The sequence below is a fragment of the Ochotona curzoniae genome, unplaced genomic scaffold (genome assembly GCF_017591425.1).
Source record: "Ochotona curzoniae isolate NIBS_2020 unplaced genomic scaffold, NIBS_Ocur_1.0 scaffold_4701, whole genome shotgun sequence".
NCBI lineage: Eukaryota > Metazoa > Chordata > Mammalia > Lagomorpha > Ochotonidae > Ochotona > Ochotona curzoniae.
Window position 1 is genome coordinate 14,447,272 of NW_024467122.1, and position 19,935 is coordinate 14,467,206.

At 42.9% G+C, this 19,935-nt stretch overlaps 1 protein-coding gene across 1 annotated transcript in view; it reads left to right on the forward strand.

Moving 5' to 3' along the window:
* ARMH4 (armadillo like helical domain containing 4) overlaps nt 1–19,681 on the forward strand; it is a 115,009-nt gene extending 95,328 nt beyond the window's left edge. The window contains exons 5-7 of the mRNA XM_040969955.1: nt 7,135–7,166; nt 19,150–19,284; nt 19,527–19,681. Coding sequence (XP_040825889.1) covers nt 7,135–7,166; nt 19,150–19,284; nt 19,527–19,595 — 236 coding nt within the window. The 3' untranslated portion in view covers nt 19,596–19,681. The remainder of the gene's footprint in view (nt 1–7,134; nt 7,167–19,149; nt 19,285–19,526) is intronic.
* The last annotated feature ends 254 nt before the right edge of the window (nt 19,682–19,935 follow it).

Consider the following 19,935-nt stretch of genomic DNA (forward strand, 5'->3'; position numbering starts at 1 on the left):
CTCTGTATGTATCAGTTTAGAACCTTCAGAATTAATTGCTTCTCAGATGTGTGATTACTGCCCACTTAGCCCTAGCAAAGAAGTAGGTCATTCTTTTCACTGGAGTCTTGCTGTGCTGTAATTATGTGAAGAGTAAATGGTGATAGATTGTATTTCTGTGTGATTTTACAGCAGGTAAATTTAGTATCATTAGAGAATAATCCGTGGCTAGAAAAACTCAATGTTCTTTTAACAAAAAGATAAATTTTATGATTCTTAAGTGTGTTATGTAAGTTGGAAAAAAGCTTTGTCTGTTTTTTGGGGGGCACTTACAGCAGGCACTTATGCTTAAAGAACAAGGATGGAGAACTCTTGGTCTCCATTTGTTTCTTGACACTGTGGAAAAACTGTAAATGGAAGTGAGCTGTACAATGCTCTGATTCTTTTTGGTGTAAGTGGGAGTTGCAGTCCTGTTTCCATTAAGAAGTGCAACTTTCTGCATTATTGGAAGATGGGATTATGAAAATTTTGTTAAATAGACTTGTATTCTTTCAAAATTGAATATGCTCTAAGTGAACCTGACTGTGGTGTTTATTTTACATATTATATGGAAAGGGTATCTTATAATTCCAGGTAGCTTGAAATTCTTGGTAGCATCAATCTAAGCGGACAGAGTTGGCCTCTACCTTGCACTTGACGAGCTTGCCTGCCATCCTTCCCTTCTTCCTTGTGCTCATTTTGGTAGTTACAGTACAGAATGAGTATGGCAAAGGCTGGCCTGCCCTTTGGTAGCAGAAGTTGACTACTGTTTTATTATGAGTCCTTCCCCAAAGTGGACACTGATACAACCTGGGTGCAAGCAGTTTGTTTGGAAAGTGATCACAGGAGGTATGGCGAGGGCATAGGAACCAGGGAGAGCGAAGAGAGCTGGTGAAGTGGTGTTGGTGAGTGGATTGTTGTTGGGGCTTCTGAGAAGCTGCTAGAAGGCTTGCCAGTAGTGAGGAGGATTGGTGGATTTGCCTGCTGTATAAAGGCAAGATGGTATTCACCACCCAAATCCTGGGAAAGTATAAATAGGCAACTTACATGGCAAAGACATTAATTAAGCTGATGTAATTGAATTAAGGACCTGGAGGTGGGGAGTTGATCAGAGCCAGAGAAGAACATATGAAGGTGTTGTGCTGTGGTTTTTGATGATGGGAGAAGGTGCTATAAACCTTTTTATGTCAACTGATTTTTTTCACGTGCACATTTAAGGATCTTTTCCTTGTTTTTGATTGAAGAGAGCTTGATTATCATGTGTCGTGGTGAAGATAGGCTTTGGTCATGCCTGTTGGGAATTCTGAGCCCCTCCTGGATCTTGTTTCCCATTCTTTCTCTAGATTAGGGAAATTTTCCCTTATTATTTCATTAAATACATTTGTATTTAACCCAGCTTCTGTATAAACCCAGCTTCTCTTTCTGCACCTTCTGGGACTCCCATAACTCTTATATTTGGCCTTTTAATAGTGTCTTTCTGTTCTTGAATACTTTTTTTAGCTTGACCCAGCTCTGCTTCCAGGTTTTTGTTTGTTCCCCCCTGATGACAGGAAATGTCTTCCAATTCTGAGATTCTTTCTTCTGTCTCCTTCATTCTGTTTTGGAGACTCTCCACTGTATTTTTAGTTTGCTTTACCGTATTCTTCATTTCTAATGTATCAAATTTCATTTGATTCACTTCCAGTGTGTCATATTCCTTGAATTCCTTGAATGCCTATTTTACGTACTTCTCGTTGTTGATAAGAAGTTTTTATAACAAGTGTTTTGAATTCTGTATCCTCATTTTCTCAGTGTATTCCTCAGTTAATACCGAGGTTGGCAAAGGGTTTTGCTCCTTTGCAGGGGATTCTTCAATAACAATCACTGTGCCTTTGTCTCTTGTTCTTGGTCATTGTACTTCTGGTTATTAGATTCTTCTCCTTGGGGCAGGTTTGTAAGCTGTGTCACCCATAGGTCTACATTTCAATTTTACTTATTACAGTTGGCACATGACTTTTTTTTTTTTTTTTGCAGTCATTTGTGCCACTCACTCCAGTGAGTTCCAGGTCTGGATTCTTATATTAGATTTCCACCATAGTCTCTGTAGCTCCAGCTCCTGGCTCACCAGTCTCTACCTCCTGTGATACCATGCTGAGGCTGCACCATTGTCTGTACCACCTTTATCCCACTTCTGGTTGGAGCAGGTCCCAGGATTAGGGAGACACCAGGAGTCCTATATAGTTAGATTGTTTTTGGTGCTGATCTTTCCAGAATCTGTTGGCCGTTAGGTCTGAGGGTTACACAGACCTATTTTGACCTATACGATGCCGAAGTTGGTATTATTTTCCTCTGGGACCAGTGCAATCCATGTGAGTCAGTGAGTTCTTGCCAATGTTTCCCTGCAATCTTAAAGCATTTGCCACACTTAAAAAATGGCATCTGATGTGCTGGCTGTCAGATCTAAGGGGAACCTGGACTGGTCTTTGGTGTAACCTGTAGGATGTCACGTCGTTGTAGTTTGCTGAGCCAGAAATGAGTTCTCTCCCAATGCAGGACATGCTCAGTCCTGTACCATAACCTTTGTCTCTCTAGACAAAATGGTGCCCGATTCTGCTCTGGAGGATAAACTGGGCTGTGAAATCTACCCTTTTCCAGCACTGCCTGTTTGGGACTTGCTGCTCTGTGTCTGCTCCTGGTCAAATCAAACAGACCAGCAGAATGGGCAGTTCTTTGTCTGGGTTCACCTCCTGAGCTCCTGGTAAGCATTTCTTCCCATCTTATTGCTGGTGGAGTTCAGGCTGCAGGTGCAGTTCAGATCATTGTTCCCTGAATGCCTCTGGGGTATCGGTCACTGCAACACCTTGTTGTGTCTGATGCTTTCCCACTTCTGTCTGTCTCCAGGTGGCTTTCTGCTGTCATTCTGTCCTTTCCTATTTCTTGGAATATGCCCTCTCTGCTTCATACTGGCTAATGTTTCTCTGTCTGTTTAAACATGTCTTTATTCTGTAATTTTGATGCTCCCCCAATGTGTAATATTTTAAGTCACTAAATTATTGTGCAACAATACACTATACGACTATCTAAGTGTACCTGCAGCCCTCATTGACTAAGGCTGGCTCCCAGGCAATACCTCCTTTGCCTTCCTGGCCAGCTCCTCCAAGGCTGCTCAGAGACCCCTTCAGGCCTGAATGGGCCCGAAGTCATCTGCAGGACTCATGGGTTCAAGTTCATCAGTGAACTTCACAAACGAGCTGAGCAGCAGCATAAAACTTTCTCGTAAATATTTGGACAAGCTCTTCTTATGCAGAATATTTTCAATCTACAGTTGGTTGAGTTTGAGGATGTAGAACCCACACAGATGAGCAGAGCAGTACAAGTGATAGCTTACAGGCGATAATACAAGAACATCTTTTCATCTGGAGTTTCTTCATTCTTTCCACCATTTTTGTCATAGGGAAGTTAGGTGAATGGCAAATTGCTGTACCCGGGAGACCATTCTACTGTCTGCTTTTGTCTATCCAGTGTTACCAGATTTAATGTTTGCCTTTCTGTGCTTAGCTTATCCAGTTGGTACCCTCTGTGTGTGTCTGTGCTGTGACAAATGACAGCTTCTCCCTAGCCCTGTCTTTTTAAAAGGCAAATAGGATCCACTGTGTGTATGTGTATACTGTGTTTTCTTTATTCACTCATTCTTTGGTAGACACTGGGTTGATTCCGTATCTTGGGGATTGTGCATGATGATACAGTGAATATGGGGGCATATGTGTTTCTTCACCATACTGATTTCATTTCCTTAGTGTGTCCAGCAACTGGTAGTAAGTTTCCATTTTTAGTTTTTTGAGGAAACTGCATGCTGTTTTCCATAGTGACGTTATGAATTTACATTTGTACCAACAATGTGCAAATGTTCCAGTATCTTTGTTATTTAGGCTTTTATAGTAGCCACTCAGTTAGGTGTGAAGCAATAGATCTTTGTGATTTTATTCACATTTCCCTAATGAGTGGTGATAGCAGACACATTTTGTATACTTGTTTTCCGTTTCTATGTCTTCTCTTGAGAAAGGTCATTTACCATTTGAGAAACTATTTGAAGTGAACAAATTTCTTATTATTTCATAATACGGTTGATACATCACACCCCTTTCCCTCTCCTGCGTTCCCTACCTGCTCTCCTCCTTCCTTATTTCTTCTTTTACATTTTGGAAGTGATGTACTTTTGGTTCGCAGTCATAGGCTTTACAATCCATTAGGTAAAGAATAGGGCCTGGCGCGGTAACCTAGTGGCTAGAATCCTCGCCTTGCACATACCAGGGTACCATATGGTCACCGATTCTAATCTGAGCAGTCACACGTCCCATCCAGCTTCCTGCTTGTGGCCTTGGGACCCTGCACCGACATGGGAGACCCGGAAGAGGCTCCTGGCTTTGGGCTTTGGATCAGTGGAGCTCCGGCCATTGTGGCTGCTTGGGGAGTGAATCATCAGGTGGAAGATCTTCCTCTCTGTCTCTCCATCTCTGCATACCTGACTTTCCAATAAAATAAATCTTTTTTTTTTTTAAAGAAAGAATTCAACAAGGAGCAAGTAGAAAAAAAAACCACTGTTGCTCAAGAGTGTAGACAAAGACTGTAAACAAGAATCAAATCTCAAAATGTCAGTTTCATTCATGTGGATTAAATATTTTTGTACTCTATATCAGTTATCACAGATCAGGGAAAATGTATGATATTTGTGTTTTGGTGTCTGACTTATTTCACTAAGCATAATAGTTTCCAGTTGCTGCCATTTGTTGCAAAAGATAGGATTTCATCCTTTTTTATGGATGAGTAGTATTCTACAGTGTACATATCAAATTTTCTTCATTCAGTTCTTATTTGTTTTTGGTTTGGTGCTAACTTATTTGTGTGTCTTTGCTTTTGTTGCCTTTCCTTTTGTAATCATATACATAAAAAAATACCATTGTATAAACCAATCTTATAAAGCTTGTGAATTTGCAAGTTTGGATCTCACATTGAAGTTTATACTTCAAGTTGAGTTTTATGTTTCAGTTGTACGAGATCAGGATCTGATTTCCTTTTTCTGCGTGTGAATATCTGGCTTTCCTAACGCCATTTAATGAAGATGTGTTTTTCTTTTCCCATTTTGTGTTCTTGGAAACTTTACCCAAAACTAATTCACTGCAAATGTATAGATTTATTCTCGGGCTCTCTGTTTTGTTGCACTTGTTCGTGTGTCTCTTTTTATGCCTGTATTATGCTGTTTTGATTACAATCACCTTGAAATCAGGTGGAATAGTATCTTTAGCTTATCTTTTCTCTCCAAATTGTTTTGGTTAATTGAGGTCCCATATTATTTTTAGAATTTTCTTATTTATTTTAAAGATGTCTTTGGAGTTTGATAGGCATTTCTTTGTAGTATTTTTTCAGTTATACAATTTGGTAATATTCATTCTTTTTTTAAAAAAGATTTGTTTATTTTATTGGAAAGTCAGTTATATACAGAGGAGAAGAGACAGAGAGGAAGATCTTTCTTCTTCTCTGTTGATTCACTCCCCAAGTGGCCACAATGGCTGGAGCTATGGCAATCTAAAGCCAAGAGCCAGGAGCTTCTTCTGGGTCTCCCACATAGGTGCAAGGTCCCAAGGCTTTGGGCCGTGCTTGACTGCTTTCCCAGGCCACAAGCAAGGAGCTGGATGGGAAGTGGTGCTGCTGGGATTAGAACCGGCGTCCATATGGGATCCCGGCGTGTGCAAGGCGAGGACTTTAACCAGTAGACTACTGCGCTGGACCTGGCAATATTCATCCTTCAGTCCATCAGTATGAGATAAGTTTTCTTTTATGTTTGTCTTCTCCAGTTTCTGGCGTTAGTGTTTTGTCTTCCTTTTCCTTGGTTAAATTTATTCCTATGAGCTGTTGTTGTTTGGTAGCTACTGTGAATGGGATCTTTTTTTTTCTTTTTTTCTTTCTCAGATAGTTTGGTGTTGGTGAGTGGAAATGATACTAAATTTTATATGCTGATTTTATATTCTGTAACTTTACTCATTTGGATTAATGTCTAGATGAATAATAGGCTTCCCCAAAAGTAAGATTATCATTTTTAGTTTTTTCATTCATGTTTTAAAAAATACTGAGACTTTCTTTTTATGTCTTTTTTTTTTTTAAGACACAGACGTAGTTATCCCATGCATTGTTTCACAGCCACAAAGAACTACAACAGATAGCCTGGGATGAGCCAGGCTGAAGCCAAGAGTCTATGGCTTCATTGGAGTCTCTCATGTGGGGTGGCAGCGGCCAAGTGTTCTGACCATATTCCACTGCTTTTCCAGGTCTGCTAGCTAGACTAAAAGTGGGATCGCTGGGGCACAGTGGATACAGGCATCGCAGGCAGGGGTTTACCTCACTGCACCCCATGCTGTCCCTGACAGACTAACGCTTGGTTTCGGTGTATTTACTTCTGCTCTTGGTATGCACACACTTCCAAATGGTTGTAATTAGTTGATGTGGCCATTTCCAGTGGGCTTTTATAAATGTTTCCCAATTATTGCTTTGTTTTTTCATTGCAGTTATGTTGTCCTAGAATGATACATTTAGGAAGCTATCTGTGTTTCAGAAACACTTGCTCTTGGTTGTGGTCACATTCTTTGTTCTTCACACCTGATTGCAAATGGTTCCCCCTGGGGCCAGTTGTGAGGCGCTCTGCTTTGCTCCTTGCCCTTGCTCCCTCAGTCTCATCTCTGCTCTCAGACGGTTCATGTGCAACCTCCCGCCAAGCTTCAAAACCGACTGTGATGAGGGATAAAGACAGAAAAGAATACGCCAGAGAACAAATGAATGTGGTGCTTTGAAGGTGATGGCCTCTCTCCTCCCAGGTCACTGCAGAAAGCGCTCAATAGTCATAGAAAAAAAAAATAGCAAAGAAACATACGCTGCTCGTCTAATAATGATATGAGGGAAACTTTTGCTGTCTGTTGCATTTTTATGAAGTGGAAATAGAAACAAGACGGCCAGCATCATTATATTAATGCTGTTGGCACTTTTACCATATTCCATGAGATCAGCTTCTAATGTATCAAATTAGCTTAATACCGTAAAGTATAAACATAATGTGGTTATTCATATTTTATTCTCTTTTTTTCCTAGTGAGAAGCTGGATGGAAAAACTAAAAGACAAGGTAAGGAACTCATTTGCTTTCTTTGGATTTACTTTTAAAGTCTTACAACTTTGTCAAATAAAAGACTTCTAGAGTAGTACAGCTTTAAGTTTCTTTTTATAAAAGAGGGGTTATTTGAGATAGTGCATGTATGCACCAGAGAGAGGGAAGAAGGGAAGGTAGGGGATATGTGTGTGTGTATATATATACATAGAGAGAGAGAGAGAGAGAGAGAGAGAGAGACAGAGAGAGAGAGAGAGAGAGAGAGAGAGAGAGAGAGAGAGGACAGATCATTCGTATCTGCTGGTTGACTCCCTGAATACCTGTGATAGCTGGAGCTGGACACTTGGTCCAGGTCTGCCATGTGAGTGGTAGGGACCCTATTCCTCAAGCCATCACGCAGAATCTACATTAACCCTGAGTCGTCTACATTAACGGGAAGCTGAGCTAGGAGCCAGAACCAGTTCTAACACCCAGTTACTTTAATGTGGGATGTGGGCATTTTAACCGCTAAGCTAGAGGCCGAGCTCTAGCTTGCTCATCTTTTTCCAATAATCTATCCCAAGATGGAGGCCACTTCCATGTGCCCATCGGGAAGGTCTGTTATAGTCCTTCTGTAGTACACATGAGGCTGCTTATTCTTTGAAGCATCATGCTGTCATATAAAGGTGTAAGTCTGTTCAACTGAATCATGTTCTTGACATATGCAGGTGGTTTTTCCTCTAGGGAATTTCAAGAATGTAGCCATCCTAACTAACATTTCTTGTCCCCATGTGAGACTTTCTGGGTGTATAGTTTTCACGGTGCTGCTTCTTATTAACTGTTCATGAGCTGACCTGTATGAAATAGCCAGTGAGAGAAAAATATTTTTTCCTTTCCTATTAATTGCACATATATGGTGATTGGCAGCATTAGTTTTCAGGTTTATATTTTCATTTTCTTTAGATTTCCAACTCTTTCAAGTTTTCACTTTTGGTTACTTTGTGATTTTATACTGGAATAAAAATAGTGGTGAAGCCTTGAATTCCTTGGTGTAACCTGTGTCATATCTCATTATTATAACCAAATTCAGATTTTACTAGGGTTTCAGTTAAGTGGAAAGCTTATCAAGTGGCAAATATTGAATTACCTCCAATTCACCAATACTTAGTATACTGTGTCAGTGGTGTCCCATCAACCTTTTTGATTTGGAGTCAGTTTTTGCCAAGTAGTTATCATATGTACTTTTCTATAGTTAAATATTAATAAAACATTCCATTGTAATAATGATATAATAATGATGATATAATGCTATAATTCTCCTTGCTAATATTTTTTTGCTTCTCAGAAAAAGTTTAAGCTCATGGAATTTTTAGTGGTCCAGTGTGCAAAGGAGCTGTGATTGGAGGGACTTGAAACACTTGGGGGAAGAATAGTCCAAAGATTTAAAACCCAATATAGTTATGTCGGTATGCTTACTATTTTTCAGAGGAAAATGTGATGCAATGAAAATATAACAGGATCTGTTGTATTAATCTCAGAACCCATATGCCATTGTTTCTACAGAAAATATCCTGAGCAACTGTGAAGGGACAAATATAACCAAAGAAATTTTGCGATGCAATTTGTTTGAAAGTTAGCTATTGTAGAACATCTTACCTGTGTCTGTATGCCCACCGCTTCCTTTAAAAATCTGTTCAGTTCAAGGAGGGATTGCTGTGAATTTGGAAAGTCTGATGCCTGCTACCACTTCCTTTTCTTTTGGAGGAATAATTTATGTGTGACTCTTTTTTTTTCCCCTGGATTTTGAGGTTTTCCTAGCATTCTCATCATCTTTTAAAGCATTTTTCCCCCAACATTTCTTCTTCTTTTTTTTAATCTTTATTTTTGATGGTGTTTACATTGTTGATCAGGGTGGGAAGGATCACGGGGGAGGATAGGGAAAAGTGGGTGTAATCACTGTTTCTAAAGTTTCTATTTCTTCTTCCTGTGTCTGGGAGAAGGTGGGAAAATAAAAAGAGAAGCCATACCCAGCCTCCCAACTGCCTGCTATCCAGGGATGGGAACGGCCTCTTGTTAGAACCCAGGGTTCCCATGTAGCGCATGCTCTAAGAGTTCTGCTCAGGTGGTTTTGATAGTTCTGAAATGCTGTCGATTTTGCCAACCTAAGGATGAGGAATCCCTTCCAATGTCCATTGGCTAAAACAGTCAACCTTAGAGTCTCTGTTCACCCAGATTTTTGCTGTCATCATTTTTCTGGGGTAGTTGTGCAATGTATTTTGTTCTCCTTCCCCTGCTCTGTTACCAGACGTCCTCTGTAGGCTCCAATGGGTTGCCATTTCCTTCAGGTGCATCTGGACCTGCCGTCCACTGCTCTGTCTTTTCCACAGATGAGGAGGTCGAGTTTTTGCAGGTGGGCTCATGGGCTCAGGGGCTCCCAAGAACCTGGGCCCTATTGGATCCTGCTCCTGGAGCTCGCCAACAATGCAGACAGGCCCAAGAATCTAGGCCAGGTGACCCAGGCCATGCAGGACACCTCACCCCACCATTGGCTGTCCAATTGGAGGTCGCCCCCTCTGTCTCCAGGAGCATTGAATCAAAAGGACCCTCGACAGGCCTGATTCAAGGTTGCCCCCAGTGCCATTGCTGAGCGCATGGAGACCAACAAGCACAAGGAGCGCATGGAGTCAAGAAGACCCCACGTGTGCTCAATCCAAGGTCTCCCCCATCGCTAGCATTTCTTAAATAATTTTTTTAAATAGAAAAAAAAAGTCAAGACTATAGCAAGGATTTATTTGATATCTATATCTTATTTATTTAATGTTTTAATTAACATTTATGTCTTCACCTTTTGATTCTTTCTAGGAGGGACTCATTCAGATGTTTAAATTATCTACCCTTCCTCTATATGAAAAAATGTTACAAATCCTTTCATATGTGCACATGACCAGTCACATGTACACATGTGACTGTATCTTCTATACATATAACTGTCCATCACCTATGATCTGTATGTCTTGCCAGTCATTTTATTTGGAATCCACTGAGAGTGAGACGGTTGTCTCTTTGATGAAAGTTTTGGAATTGCTAACAAAATCACAGATTTAAGCTGGACCAAGCCACAACATGCTCTCAGCTTAACTTCATTTGACTTTTCCACTATTCATTCTCTTTTAGTCAGGCTCTAAAAAGAGTGGTCTTTTTAAAAGCCTAAGTTAACTCCTTTTGTTTTTGTTGTCTTTTTATACTAGCTTGGATTTATACCAATTGTAAGTCACGAAGAATCTCTGATATCATTGCCTTTGCTAAATTAGAAATTTGTCTGTCATATGTGAATCTAAAAATAGTTGTCGAGCATCAGTGGGAAGAGACACAGTGACAGGCACAAACTCAAGCTCCATCCTTGTGTCCTTCATTCCCAAGATCATCTCTTGCTCTATGTTGGCACTTCCAACTTAGCTGTGTCTATATTCTAGCCAGAAAGAAAGAGTAGGGGAAGATCAAAGGAGTCCTGCCCTTCTCAAAAGGAGAGGGTAAAGTCTCTCTCTGCCATTGTTTAAGGGGGCCAAAATAAAGGCTCTACTCCCCCCATTAAATTTTTACTTATTTCATTGAGAGGTACGTGTGCATTTAGCATCTCTTGTTTACCAGCAATGGTAGCTGAGCTGGGGTCAAAGTCAGAACTGGGGAACATAACCTGGGTCTCTCATGTCAGGGGCAGGAATCCAGTTCTTGGAGCCACCCCCACTGACTCTTGGGATCCATTTTAGCGAGACATTGGACTCAGGAGCTGGAGTTGGGAGTCAAACCCAGGTACTTGTACAATGTGGGCATCTTAAGTACTAGGCAAAGTACCTGATGCCTTTTAAAGAGTATGTCCTAGAATTTACAGGTAACACTAATTTGTTATCTTTGTGTTGAAATTTATCATATGATTATACCCAGCTGCATGAAAGGTGAGGAATAATTTGTATTCTGTGCTGAATCCAAAACTGAAGTCCTGTTGCTACAGAAGCAGGGAATGGCTGTTGTGGTGCATCATATGGATTTGATATAGAATTACCCTTCTTTTTGGTTAAAGATCTAGGTTGGGGGTGCTTGTCGGGTGAATCTTAACTTGACTAACCTACTGATAACCTTTGAGTAGCTAAACGACTTCTCAAAACTGAAGATACTTAACTATTTAGGTGTCTAATAAAGACCAGTCTTATTATAAAAAACCAAACTGTTTTCCTTTGATTTTGGTAGGTGATATTTCTTTAAGCTCATTTGTAAGGTGAATCTGGAAGAGGCATATTCTTTGAGTTTTCCTTTATTATGGAAGAATTTTGTTTCATTTTCAAAGAAAAAGGAAAGCTTTTCTGGGTACATTATTCTGGGCCAGCAATTTTTTCATTTTAGAATCTGGAATATGTCACTCCATTCTCTTCTGGCCTATAGAATTTCCTTTGAGAGGACAGCAGTGAGTCTGCTTGGGGCTCTTCTGTATGTTAATTGATTTTTTCATGTGCACATTTAAGGATCTTTTCCCTGTGTTCAACTGAACAGAGCTTGATTATCATATGTTGAGGTGAAGTTCACTTTTGGTCATCCTGTTGGAAGTTCTGTGTCTTCCTGTGTTTTGTTTCCCAATTCTTTCTCCAAATTAGGGAAGTTTTCATTTATTATTTCATTAAATACCTTTGTAAACCCAGCTTCTCTTTCTGCACCTTCTGGGACTCCCATAACTCTTACATTTGGCCCTTTAATAGTGCTCTGTAATTCCTGAATACTCTTCTTAGCTTGACTCAGATTCTCCTCCATTTTTTATTTTTTCCCCCAATTGTTGAAGGAAATGTCCTTCAATTCCAAGATCCTTTCTTCTGCCTGACTCATTCTATCATTAAGGCTTTCCATTGAATTTTCCATTTTCTCTATTGTGTCCTTCATTTCTAACAATGCAGTTTGATTTTGTTTTAGTGTTACTATATCCTGTGTGACTTATTCCTTAAATTCCTTCAACTCCTGTATGTGCTTCTCATTGTTACTAAGAAGTCTTGTAACAAATTTTAAGCATTTTTTATCCCCCACTTTCTTGATGTCTTCCTCAGGTAACTCTTAAAGTTTGTCAACTCTGAGGTTGACAAAGACTTGTGCTCCTTTGTGGAAGAGTCTTCAGTAATATCCATTGTGCCTCTGTCTCTTCTTTTGCTCTTGGTCATTGCTATTCTGGTTAGCAGATTCCTCTCCTTTGGGTCACTTTTTAAGTGGTGTTTCCCACTGGTTTACAGGTGGACTTTACTGATTGTGCTAGGTCTCTGTAACCCCAGCTCTTGGCTCTCCACTTTTCACTTCCCATGATCCTTCACTGTGGTCCCACCATTGCTTGCACAGCTTTTCTCCCACTGCTGTTTCAAGATGCCTGGGATTATGGAGATACCAGCTACCCTAATTCACTGGGTTTTCAGCAGTGTTGATCTTGCCAGAACCTGCTAACCATTAGATCTGAGGACCATGCAGACCTATTTTGAGTGGAACCTGTAGGGTGCCAAGTTGGTACTATTACTGTGAGACCAGTGCAATGTGTTGAGCCAGAAGTGAATTCTCTCCCAGGTTAGTGCATGTGGAGCTCACTGTTGTTCCTCCTAAGTACACAAAATGATGCCCAGTGTGGCACTGGTAGAGGTCTGCGCCTGCTGGATGTTAGGTCTCGGGGCCACCCGGACCTTTCTGGGTGGAACCTGTGGGATGCCAAGTCGGTACCATTTTCCTTGTGGGAACAGTGCGATGTGCTGAAATGGATATGTACCTGCTCCTGGCTTAGTGCATGTGCAGCTTGCTTTTGTCCCCCCAGCCCCACAGCCTTTTCCTCGTTCCACAAAATGGTGCCTGATGTGCTCTGTGGAGCCTGAGCCATGAAGTCTACCCTGTGCCTGCACCTGCCTGCTTGGGCTCTGCCACTCTGTGTTTGCTCATTGGTAAATCAAGCAGATCACCAGGATGGGCAATTCGATGGCTAGGTTCACCTCCTGACCTCCCGGTGAACTCCGCTTCCCACCTGGCCACTGTGGAGCTCTGATTGCTGACCACCCTGGAATGTTTGGTCATTGCAACCCCACTCTGCTGTCTTTGCTGCTTCCCAGTGTCCATGGGTCTCCAGCTATCCCTCTGCCATTGGCCTGTCCTTTCCTATTTCCTTGGTTAACTCCCTTTCTGCCTCACCCTGGCTAATGATTGTCTGTTTAACTGTGTCCTAACCCTATTCCTCCATTTTGTTTCTCTCTCTCAGTTTTTTTTTCTCTAGCTTTAAGAGAACATCCAGAGGACAAATGAACCAGACCATTACTCAGGGCAGCAGTGTTCAATATGTAGCCTGAACACAGGGTTACAAATGCAGATGGAATCCAGTGATCTATGTTTAACATCTTAACAAAAAAAATTTTTTTTTTTTGGAAACTGTGTTGACAGTGTTATACATTGTATTTTGTATTTTTTAATTCTAAGGGATTTATTAGTACATTAGATTGTCAGGGTCACAACAAACACATGGTAATTAGTACAGCGCTTTCTCCAGTTGGAGAACCATCATTGTACATGGAAAGCACAAATGCACTGTCTCAATCTAATAGGCTATAGTTAGTACATTGTAACACAACAGAATAAATCATGATTATCATGTATTATCCTGCCAAAAAAGATGCCTCTCATACACTTGAGACAAAAACTCTCAAACAAGTATATCTAGTTATATTTCAATTTAAAATGTATTTAAAGAATGTGACTTTCGTTTCGAAATAACTGCCATCTTTACCCATTCTGTCCACTGGTAATGCTGGATCCCATTTGGCTTTATCATTTGTTAAAATGGTCTCTCTTTTCTTCTGATCCATTTGAGGATAAGTTGCATGTTCTTGGTCTGGTTATCCCCAAATAGTTCAGCATACACTTTCAAAGAACAGTAGTGTTTTGTTAACGAATCTTAACATATTCAGTAGCTTGAATACGTTTAACGTTAGTGTAGCTCTTTTAGGTAGGGTGGCATCTATGTTTCAGATTGCTTCAATAGTCCTAAACCACGAAAGCGATTTTTCCTTCTCTAGTACAGGATCCAGTCTAGCATTATGTAACACATTTAATTGTCATGTTTCTCTAGTCTCCTTTTGTCTGGAACATTTTTATAGCTACCTTTTGCCTTCCAGACACTGACATTTTAAAAGAATGCAGTCTTTCTTTTTTAAAAGAATATTCTCCACTTTCTACTTGTTGGATATTTCTTTATGATTAAATCCAGGCAGTGCATTTTGGGTTGGGATAAGACATTGCTAGAAATGTGTCCTGTTCGGAGTGTCACTTTTGGAGGCATGTGCACATTCCACAATTTGGACTTAAAAAAACGGTGGTGGGTCTCAGGACGGGGCGTCTCATGCCTGGATCCCGGACAGCCGCCATGGGCACAGCCGCCATGTGCTGAGCTGTCCCCGGGTCTGCTGGGTTCCGGGGGCCGCTTCCTTCGGGGTGAGTAGACCGAGGGGAAGGCCTCCGGGACTGGGCAGGCCCGGGACCCACCCACCGCCCTCATGGGGCGGTGAATGGGATTTGGAGGGGGGGGCGACCTTGGGCCTGGGTTATTTAAACCTCCAGCAGCCTCCTGGCAGCTGGTGGGTCTCAGGACGGGGCGTCTCATGCCTGGATCCCGGACAGCCGCCATGGGCACAGCCGCCATGTGCTGAGCTGTCCCCGGGCTGCCAGTGCGCCATTTGGTGCCAGGCTCTGCCTGCTGGCTGCCCGGCCGGGGAGCTCTGAGGATTTGGTTCTTTGAGTTGCTGCTTAATTAGCTCCAGGTTGAACCCATTGTGATTCTTGGACCTGAAACAGGCAGTAACTCTTCCTTAGCAAAACTTTTAATCACTAATAATTCTGAGCACCAAATACCAGTCATGCAGAAGCAAGGGCTTGGGGCTTGTCCTGCAAAAGTAGCTCCAACAGTTGGCCAATGTGTCAACTGGTAATGGAACAGAGTAGATTAGGCAGAACTGAGCAAACCTTAGCCCACAAGTAAAACTAGAAACCAGGAGGGAGCAAAGGTCATGCCGAGCTAGGCTCTTGTACCTGCTGGTCTGTGGGAGTCAGGGATGCTAAGCCACAGTGTCTAAGGCAGAGGTCGGGACAGGTGAGGAGCTGTGCCAAGCTGAGTCAGAGCATCCATTGGCAGGCAAGTGATCTATGGCTGGGAACAGATCCGGTTGGGGAGCTAAGGGGACAACCCTAGCTGGGTTGAGGTTCCCACCAAGAGGCACATGGCCTGGAAGGGGAGCTGCGCTCTGGTCGGGAAACAGTTGTAGTCTCCCTTGGCACAAGTGTGGACTGGGATTGGATGCACCGAACCGGGCCGGACCCCGACTCCCCCTGGTGTTCTGGAGGACCAGGGCAGATGTGGGATGGACTAGGCTAGGTCTCAAACCCCTACTGAGCCATGTGTGAGCCATATGTGGGTATGGACAAACCATGGCTGGGCTGGAACATCCAACAGCAAGAACCAGATTGGGTGGAAGGCCAGTCAGGAAAAGCCACAGTTCCTTATTCCTGGAGGTGGACTGAGTAGGGTTGGCTCATGGACCCACTGGTAAGCATGAAACCTGGCATTGGGAGAGGTTCTGATGGAGGAGCCTGGGCAACTCCTCTGGCAGGACACAGACCCGGCAGGTAAACGCAAGAAACATGATAGGAAACAGCGCAGAAAAGGCCATGGAAAGCTACCCACTGGCATACAATAGGCTGACGTGGGGGCAAGACCAGGCTGAATCTGTCCACGTCATCCACTGGCAAATCCAGGCACCAGTGTGGGTCGACCTAGGGTCGGTCGCAACAAAGACTAATGCACATTATGGAATGCCGAGGTGAGGTTGCCTGTACTGGAAGGGACCGCAGCGCCCTACCAGCCTGAGAACAAGAAAGGAAGTGGGCAGAGCCAGCAGGGGAATAAGGGAGGGTTCCTTTGCAGGACAGCTACTTCCGCAGGAGAGCATGGGCTGGGATGGGGGCAGACCAGACTGGGCAGAGCTACCACACCTGTGCGCCTCATGTGGACTAGATCAGGGAAAAGCCGGGCTCGGTGGATTATTCCTACTGGTGCAAACAAAATTAAAGTGGGCGAGGGTTGTTTGGGCTTAGACGCAGCATCAGCTGGAATCTGGGAGTGGGAGAGGCCTGGGAGGGTAATAGTGGGCTCATCCGTCTTGGGTTACCACTTCCACAGGAGGACATAAAACTAAGATAGCAGCTGGGGTGGAATGGGGTGTGGGACAGGCTGGATTACTGCTACACTTACTGGCAAACCAGGGTAGGGGGTGGGCCTGGTGGGGGTTATTGTGGGTCGCTCCAACCTAGGCTGCAGCTCCCGCTGGTATATGTGAGGACCAAGTATGTGCTGGGCAGAACTAGGCTGGACTGCAACACCCATTGGTTCCAGTGGAAGTCGGGAGTGAAAACAGAACCAACCCAGCAATTGCAACCACCAGCTGATTGGAGCGATGGACGGTGCCAGGCCCTGTACTTGTTAGCACATACAAGAAGTTTCTTTGGAGATCTTCCTAATCTAAATGTTGGACTCAGAACCCTAACGAAGAAAAGAGAGAAGACAGAACAGGTCAACCAACCATCTAAGCTATGATGGACTATGTCAATCAGTGGGTTTTTCAAAGCCCTCATAGTGCTTGGAGTGGCAAGACTGGCAGCGATTCATAACAATTGCAATATCAAAACCACCTGAGCAAGATCCTCAGAGCATGCCCTACATCTGGGACCTGGGGAGGGTGGGAAATTGGGTGGGCCTTCTCCCTTAATACCCCCCTTTAAACATGAAGGTAACAATATGGAAAAATACTAGTATTATCCTCTTTCATGTAGCCCTTGAACCTTCTTACCCTAATTAACTATGTAAAGAATGTCAAAATAAAATTTTATATTAAAAAAAAAAAACGGTGCTAGGCAGGATTTGCAAGTTAAAAATTCTGTGCAGGCCTACTTATTTATTTATTTTGTTTCTGGAGAAACCAAGGAGCTCTGTAAAGGAAGAGCTCGTTTCCCCTTTGTCAGTTTTGAGAATGGAATGGTTAAATTACAGTCCAAGATGGTGGGATTACTTTGTTCCCATCTTGTAATCTGTGATTTCAATGCAAGACAGATGTTGCTCCTCTGTCCCCAAATGAGGGAACAACAACAACAAAAAAAGATAACCGAATTTCTTTTTGCTGGTTAAATCTACATGATGTGGAACTCCAGAAATAAGAAGTGTTAATGTGTCAATAAAGAAATGTGGGATAGTGTTGAATTTCCTTGTGATTCACGTGGGAACAAACTACTTTGTGAAGGCAGGGCCACCCCAGGGGTGAGCCTCATCTCCCACAGGCTCAGATGTGCCTGAAGGTCCAACTCAGAAAAGCCCACCTGACTTGTCTTAAAGTTGATCCTGTTTTCACAAGTGCATATTTCCAAGCACTGAGAACAGTAATTTTTTTTTTCTTGTTCACATTGCCAGCAAAAGCACTGAAACCTTACTGTTGTCCATTGTTTTCCCACATGGAAAATTACAGTGTTTTTGTAAGCCTTTAGCTGATCTGGAAGGCATTTAGAAAAAGTTTGGGCTTTTGCAAAGCATATTAATTTGTTGATAAATGACTGGGTTTTGTTTCTTGGGGAAAAGCACTTAGGATGCTGATGAATGATGTTGTTGTTCTCACATTCCATCATTTGCCTTAACCTAAGCTTTGGGAGGCACAGCCAGGGATGGACCTGCTATAGCTCTGGCAGGGCCTCCCTCTCCCGAGAACTGCTTCTCTGCGTGTCAGGAAGGCATGTCAGCCCACACACTTTAGCACTTTCTAGAGAACCTTGAGCTCTGTTGGAAGCATTTGAACAGACTCATGGTCCCTCCCATCCCCGATGCCTGTCTATGAATTGTGACTTTTAATTGCTTGTGTATTTTGTCTGGGTGCGCTTCTAGGAAGGCAAGCCTATGTTTGTGTTCCCCTCTGAAAGTGCTCTAGGCTAGCACATACCCTCCAGTCCATAGGTGTTTTACTGGCTAGGGTGTGGGGAGGATACTTGGTAGTGTGGCCTTGTCCTAAGTCTTCAGTGGGCCTGAGTAACTTGCTTACCCCCTGGGTTATGTAGGGGTCAGGCTGCTGTCAGGACCAAGGTATCCAGATGACAACTTGGGGACAGTGGGGGCCACACGTGGGTTTGAGATCTCTGCTCTTGGGGAGGCACCTCTGTTGTTGATGGGGTCTTTGTGCCCTTATCTGCCACTTCCTTTCTTTTGGGTGGGAGACACTCAGAATCCTTTTCCAAACCCAAACTTCAGTCTTTTCCGCTGGACAGATTCTGCTGTGCTCAGAAGTTATCCCGTCTGCTGTTTTTGTGCCTGCTGTGTCCTTGCACCGGTCTTCTCCCCTTTGCCGCAGCATCTAATACTCTTCCGGCTCTGTCCTTTTGTAGGCACTTTGCTTCCCTACAAATCTCTTGTCTCTTTTTTTTTTTCTTAATGTAAATCAAGAAGTAGAGGGGAAGGGAGTGGGGGTAGAGAAAAAGAGAGAGAGAGAGAGAGAGAGAGAGCCATCATGGTCAGGGCCCTCCTTTTATCCTCTAAATTATGCAAGTGCAAAGGACACTCAGTCTCAGGCTGTTTTCACTGTGTAGCACTCTAATAGTCCTAGCATGCTCAGAAGCTTACTTCACTCATTTTTAATACAATTTATATTGCTATCACCCAAAATAGATATTGATGGATGCACGTGAGCAGATGACTGCAGGTGCATTAGGTCTGCTTGATCTATTTCAACATTTACTTGTGAGACTTGAGATACCCAATATACAGTGCTACCTCTCATCCATTACCTTCTCCCTAAAAAGTGACCTTATTCTCGATGTGATTTTTATTCGCTAGCAAGGCCAATGGCGGAATTAGAACTGACTGTGTACCTGCTGCCATCCAGGAGAAATGGGGAGCCGCGGGCCGTGGTCTGATGGTGTTGCCTTTTCCATGCAGGCTGGTTACATGTCTGGGATGCTGGTGCCCGTAGGCGTGGGGATAGCTGGAGCCTTGTTCATCTTGGGAGCACTCTACAGCATTAAGGTTATGAATCGCCGAAGGAGAAATGGCTTCAAAAGGCATAAAAGAAAGGTACGGAACCAGGACTAGAAAAGCTCATCAGTTTCTGAACACTCTGGACTCATCTAATTTGCTTAATAAAGCACGTGGGGGTTAATGGTGTGTGCACAGTGTTGAGGTGCCTGGCGGTGTGGAGCAGCTGCAGCAGCTGCTGCCTGGCCCTGCTTTGTTAGTGTCTTTTGCAGTGGAACAGTGTCTCAGCATTGTTCTGTAGCAGCAAGAGTTTAACGCTTTGTTATTTGTTTTTCTCTTAGCAGAGAGAATTCAACAGCATGCAAGACCGAGTGATGCTCTTAGCCGACAGCTCTGAAGATGAATTTTAAGTTAGACTGGGGTTTAATTGTGATCTTCAATGATGTGATTATTTTGTTTGTATTTTGAGGCGAAAAGGGAAAAGGGAAAAACACCATCCTCCCACACCGCAGCTGTCAGGCCGTGAGTCCCGTGTCTGCTGGGTCGTGGATTTGTCTTGTGCTGAGCAGTAAAGTCATGCTGGATCCCTAACTACACACGCAGGGTTTGGTTCATTCTGTAGTGAGCTTTGCATAGCTATGGGCTGCAGTTCATAATTATGCAGCATACTTATTGTCCAGTAGGAATAGCTACATTAGGTAGAGTAAATATTTTGTATTTTTCCACAGTGTTGTTTGCCTTGGCTTGGAT